The 6114-nt window shown below is 34.7% G+C and overlaps 1 protein-coding gene across 4 annotated transcripts; it reads right to left on the bottom strand.

Annotated features, from left to right (window-relative positions):
* Positions 1-1231: 1231 nt before the first annotated feature.
* Positions 1232-5425, bottom strand: Elgi (E3 ubiquitin-protein ligase NRDP1 elgi). Of its 4 annotated transcripts, none has more exons than XM_072892801.1 (4): positions 5102-5425; positions 4664-4906; positions 3277-3882; positions 1232-3178 (listed from the first exon to the last, which is right to left on the bottom strand). In XM_072892801.1, the coding sequence occupies exons 2-4, from the start codon at positions 4751-4753 to the stop codon at positions 2909-2911; spliced, it is 966 nt and encodes a 321-aa protein (XP_072748902.1). In that variant the 5' UTR covers positions 4754-4906; positions 5102-5425; the 3' UTR covers positions 1232-2908. The 4 variants fall into 4 exon arrangements, with proteins under 4 accessions (XP_072748902.1, XP_072748905.1, XP_072748904.1 ...); XM_072892804.1 differs by having other exon boundaries at positions 3277-3899; positions 5102-5411; XM_072892803.1 differs by having other exon boundaries at positions 3277-3864; positions 5102-5410.
* Positions 5426-6114: the final 689 nt, after the last annotated feature.

The following is a 6114-nucleotide window of genomic DNA, read 5'->3' as shown; positions in this document are numbered from 1 at the left end:
TGTATAGATTCGAGTCTTTCTCTTTGGGAAAAATATTTTCTCAATTTTCCAAAGAGTTATATATATATATATGAAAAGTTATTTGTACAGAGGATAAAGAAACTTGTTTGTAACACCAAAGATATATGATTTAATAAAAGAGATATAAGTTATATATATATATATAGATGGGAAATTTTATGCAGAAAAGGATATAAGTAAAAAATGAGATTAGAATATTTGTAAAATTCATAACTGCTTTATTCTTTATGAATTATATATATATATATATATATATATATATATATATATATATATATATATATATATATACACGCATTCTGTAATATATTTGTGCGTTATCGCGCAGTCGGCACATCATGTAAATAAATCTAAATTCCAATACAAAATAAGTTCTCAAAATTTCGTTTTCGGTTCTGAGTTTTTTCTTCTCTTCTTCAGTCTTGTGGCACTTAGTTAATATTATTAAAATCATTCTTAAATAACGCTTGCCTCTTTGTGAAAATATGTAAGTTAGTAAGTATACAACGCCATTTCGCTATAATGATCGTACCTTAATAGTTTGCAATTTTATATCGCGAGCAATATAATAAGAGAAGATCTTTAATGAAAATGCAATGAATAAATGTACATTCATAAATGCGTGTTTGCTGTAAAAATTGTGCCAGAATATAGCGCGAATCACATGCGATCTGTGTTGGTTAAAAAAGTAGAAATTATCATAAAAGTGCAATCATGAAAATTATGAAATAAGGATTGCGTTAACTTAACAACAGAATAAATTACACCTTTCAAAAAAATAATTAATAAAGAAATGTCACGTAAATGTCAAATCCATAATTTAGAAAATAATGCATGAATCTTTATTTATTTTTTTTTTAATTCAAAAATGTTTGGGAAAAATAATCGCTTTTTTTTTTCTAAATAGTTGAAAATTTTAACGATTGCTTTTTGATGTTTGAGAGATTTAAGTTTTGAAAGAGTGTAAGAAAAAAATAGCATTATTTGCTAAACTATAATACATATAAAAGTGATTTTTGTTTAATGTCAACATTTCGCGATTATTGCTGATATGATATATTTAATATAGATCACGCGTATATTATTTGTTTGACTGATTCAATCATATTCCATCCGTCGTATGTAATTCAGAATAAGATTGGCAGATTTTGCATCGTTCGCAAAAAGAGAAAAAAAAATAAAAATATAAGGTATATTAAATCACTTATGATATGTAAAAATCTGATTTATTACAATTATTATATATACTATATGTATATAATCAGAGTCTGTTGATCGAATTGTCTTACTACACAATCTCTAGATGTATAATATTAAGCTTAAAACTATAATTTATGTCCAAGTTTTATTTCGTAATTAATGGCATTTATCAGGCAATATAATTTATCGGACAAAAAAGGTACAAAAAACAGTATACAACTCTCTTTATCTCTCAATTTTTAATGATTCAGTATATTCATACTCGTGATCATCATGATTTTCTTTGAAGACTTACTGGAAGTAACAAGATTTATTGACGGGCTCAGATGTCTTTCTTTCCAAGGTATTTAAATGTCTATCTTATCTCTTTTATTTATCTCTCTTCTTTTATAATATTTTATATTGTGAAAATAAATTACAAAATTATCTCTTGTCAAAAAGGAAATAGACTTCTAATCTGTTGGCCCATCATGTTGCATATATCAGCACGATTACGGTAATATAAAAGAAATAATTGCACGAGAAAGTATTTAATACGCGATTTGCAAATTATAAATCAGGATGTTGTGAAATATAAAAATTCATTAACTGATGTAATGATTAATTTATGTAGAATGTCTCATTATTAGATGTTAATTCGATGATATACTATTTCAGAATTTTAAATTTACTCTTTAATAGTATTCTATAGTGATGATGTGATAAATGAAATGTGCCATTAACTCAGCAATCAAGCCACATATTCGTGTGCTTCAACAAAGAACATCATTGACAACAATTTTTAAAAAATGCATGGATTCGTGCAGTATGCGAAAAGAGAATGATTGGCTTATCTATAACACAATTTGAAATTTTCGAGAGAAAAGATTCCGAAAAGAATAAAAAATACGACACGTATCAAATGTATAAAAACAAATCCGTATCCATTTCGAGATCTCATGCTTGAGTTATTAGATCACTAGTGGGAATTCTCCCTCTAATCATCTTATTCGTTCTAAAGTATTATTAGTAAAACATTCACAGACTTCTAAGTATCCGTAAACGATCCTGAAATGAATGATAAACGGACCGCCGACGAAAAAAAAAAAAAAAAAAATGTACAATTCGATCGATTGACCGGCCAAAAGAAGAGAGAGTGGTCGGTCATTTATCACGCAATTTTAAGAGGTTTCTCACCGAAGTGGTATATCACAGTGCAACAATCCAGACACTCGATTGAGTTTTCTTGTGTAGGAGTGCGATCGAGGTAACCGATAACGACAAGTCGAATCGAGTATGTTGTACGTATGTGTGTTACTCGATTTACAGTGCATCGATTACAGTGACAGTCCTCGATCTACTCGATGTATGTAGCAATCGCGCCTCTAGAGTTGCGTATCACATGGGACAACGGTGTGCGCATCATCGTTCGTGTATGCTCGATTCGGAATGAATTCGCAAGGATAACTATGTAATCTTACGTTTCCAACTCCGCGAATATTCCGTTAAAGAAATTGTCCGAGTAAACGCCTTTGACGACGATCAGATGTTTCTCGAATCAATCCTCCAGGACAATCCGTGTCAATTCGCAAATGATGAAAGAGCAATTCCGAAATGCTATCCCTCCACTTTTGCGAGACGACATCGATGATCTTGGCTTTATGTAATGTTGATCAATAGTCGTATTCATCTACGATATCCAATGACCCTACTCGATGCCATGCGCAAAGATCATTACTAGCCCTGGCTCGACCATCATATCCTCCGGCATGTGTGTGTTATCACAGTGGAGAACCAACACCGCTTGCTTGCCAGGCACTCTCTTGCATACGTAGTTGTCGTATTGTCGTCGAGAGTTCTGTCTAGTCTCGAGGGAATTCAAGCCGGGTGGCCATTTCCGCTCGTGGCAGTTTTCCATCAGCTCGTCAATCACGTGAGGCGGACAATTGTACTCCGACAGAGTTCTCTTTATCATTGTCTGTAAAAAAATGAAAACAAAATTGTAAAAACGTTGCGTTGTTTATTATATAAAAATATCTAGGCGATTGATATAAATTAACGAGAAATTAATCGCACCTGCAGCAACTCGTCGGGCGTTGAGATCATGCCTCCCCATCTAGTAACTCTGGCACGTGGTAGGGTCGCGGACCATCTGACAACCTCGTCTCGCTCCATTTGATCAGCGATCGCGCGCATCGCCGGGTTCGACACCCTCAGAGCGCGCATAAAGTCCTTGAGTAAATGAATCTCGCGTTTGTGTTCGTTGATCTGCAGCTGTTGCTCGCCGAGTTCGCGTTTCATGTCGGCCAGTTTCTGTTGTTGCGACTGTATCAGGTTACGCAGCTCGCGCACGCAATTGTGATCCTTGAGCTCGTTCTTGGGGATGATAAGGCTACAACCCTGCTCGCACAGCATCGGTCTCTTCGGATTATACTCGCACTGTTCGAGATGCGATGCCAGACTGTCCAGTTTAACGATGGCGTTGCAACCGTACACAATGTTGTCGCAATTGATGCACAAACGAGCCAGCAGGTTTCTCAGGATTCTAGGAACCGTTCTCAGCTGAGCGGACGTGATGGGTGTACGATCTAGAGGGCAAGTGGGCTGACGGTTTATCCACTCGTTGATGCAGGAGCGACAAAAGGCGTGCTCGCAAACTGGTGCCTGCAACACATTGCTCACCTGCAAGTCCTCGTAAGCTGCCACAATTTCATAGCATATATATAAACAAGTGTATATAAATTACCTCTAGTAAGATGGATTACAATATCTTCAGAGAAAATTCAGTAAATTACGATTAAGACATTTTTTTTAAAAAAAGACCAAAATATGAAGAAATGTTTTACGAACAAAAATCCAAGAAAAAAATGTATGACACAGATTAACGTGAAAAATACTGCAGTTGTGCAAGAGGTGGCTTCGACATTTATATAAGTAAATATCTTACATAAGCAACATTAGCTTCGTTTGCAAAATAATAAATGCTTGTAAAATATGTAAATAGATAATGTATAGAGATAAATGACAAACAACCGAACACGTAAAGGCAATGAATCAGACTAACCTATATACGCAAATATGTGATATTTGGTTTATCTTTATTGTGTGAAACAATCAAAACTTAAGGAGAAATGTCAAAAAAGACACAACAGAAAAATATCTGTTAGATCTTAGAACTCAGATGTGATAAGCACCTGATAAATCGCGTACTGCGAAAGACTGTAAAATCTCGTCATAGATCTATCAGTCTCATCCCGATAAGGCTCCTTTTTTTTCCTTTTACTCACTTTTATTTTCTTCGAAAGAAAAAAATATCCCCGCAACTTAATTTCCTCTTTCCCTGTCAAACTCTCGTAAAATTCGTCTCGCGCAAGAAAGAGGAATTAGGTTAGGTTAGGTTACACGGAGGGACGAGATGGACCACGACGAGATTCCCCTGACTCCAACATTTACATCGTCCTACCTGGACGGGGTCCTCGAGCACGCCGGAACATATTGGGCACACGAGCTCCTCATCCACGTCGCCCTGGAAGCGGTTCACGTCGAACCCCATCGCTCGCTGATGCGTGTGTCGCCTCCTCGTCGGCTCTCGCGCAATCCTCGTTCAGGAACGGACTTAGTCGCGTGGCAGAGGCCCCCCGGCATCCAGAGAAAAAGAGACAAATTGTCCCTAGTATCGTCTCCTCGGGTGCGAATTTTGCTCTTCCTAAAAAACTTTCTTTCTCGAATACCTCGCGCACGTGTATTTTAGTTGTCAAAAATCTTAAGAAAAATTTAAAATTGCTTTATTATAATTCTTTTCGAAATGATGAAGCTGCGAGAATGCCGATACACATTTACAATATTACAATTAATTCTATTTCCAGTACACAAAATATGTAACTCTTTCACGTAGACTTACAGAGGTGAAGGAGCATGCTTGATTTGAATTTAAATAGCGCGTTGAATTTAAAATCGCCGATCGCGCCAGGAGTTCGCGACGATTCCGTATGAGATCTTTCTATATAGACTTCGACGGGCACAAAAGACAGCACTGAAGAAGATCCCCTTCCTTCCTCCTTCGCCTCTTCCATTCTCGCGACAGCTTTACCGTTATACTCGCGAGTCCCGTCCGTCCCGTTTACGCACTAATCGGCCTGCTGCTCCCGAAACGCATGATCGGAATCACGCGTCAACATTAGGGACGCTCGACAGAACCGTTCTTTTTTTCAATTTTTTGTTATTATCAAGAACTATCTGAAATAAAATTGATAAGAAATAATTCCTCATTCACAATCAGATTAATAAGATATCCAGTAAAATATGATATACATGTATGTATAACCGAGATAAACTTCGTGAAAAAAATTCAGACAGCACACAAAAATATTTATGAAAAAATATTTTTTTCTGATATATTATATAAATATTTTATACACATTTTATAAAAATCTTTTTTCGACATATTTTATATATAATATTTATGATAAGCAAAAAATAAATTTTTATAATAATTATTTTGTAAATATTTCTCAAATATTTGCTAGGATATTTATGATCTATTCAATCTGAAATCTTAAAAATATTTATAAAATATTTACAAAATATTTAAATAATTATTGTAAATACTTTGTAAATATTTTATAAATATTTCGTGCTGTCTGGGAAATAGATGCGAAGAAAGGAATTTGTTTTTACTAGACTTTATTTTCGAAAGAAAAAGAACTTTAAAAAACATTGAAATTTTGTTTGTTTGTTAGAGTCAACTGGTATAGAGTTTGTTTTGACTTTGCGATATTCTTGATAAATGAATAAATTCGCTACTCGAGTGTGGATCAAAAGTTGATTAGCGACTTAATCTTCTGTTTTTTAGATTTCACAAATTGCTGCGAATCGATCTTGCATTTTATGACTATATAATTTTTAATAAACCGA

This window comes from Anoplolepis gracilipes, chromosome 5 (genome assembly GCF_047496725.1).
Source record: "Anoplolepis gracilipes chromosome 5, ASM4749672v1, whole genome shotgun sequence".
In the NCBI taxonomy this organism is placed as follows: domain Eukaryota; kingdom Metazoa; phylum Arthropoda; class Insecta; order Hymenoptera; family Formicidae; genus Anoplolepis; species Anoplolepis gracilipes.
This window is presented reverse-complemented; position numbering and strand designations above follow the sequence as displayed.

Bases quoted from the DNA above. Each gene is read 5' to 3' on its own strand.
- Elgi (XM_072892801.1), bottom strand. From the start codon at position 4,753: ATGGGGTTCGACGTGAACCGCTTCCAGGGCGACGTGGATGAGGAGCTC. The intron at 3,883-4,663 runs GTAGGACGATGT...GAGGACTTGCAG, and splicing joins TGCTCGAGGACCCCGTCCAG to GTGAGCAATGTGTTGCAGGC. The intron at 3,179-3,276 runs GTGCGATTAATT...ATTTTTTTACAG, and splicing joins CGCCCGACGAGTTGCTGCAG to ACAATGATAAAGAGAACTCT.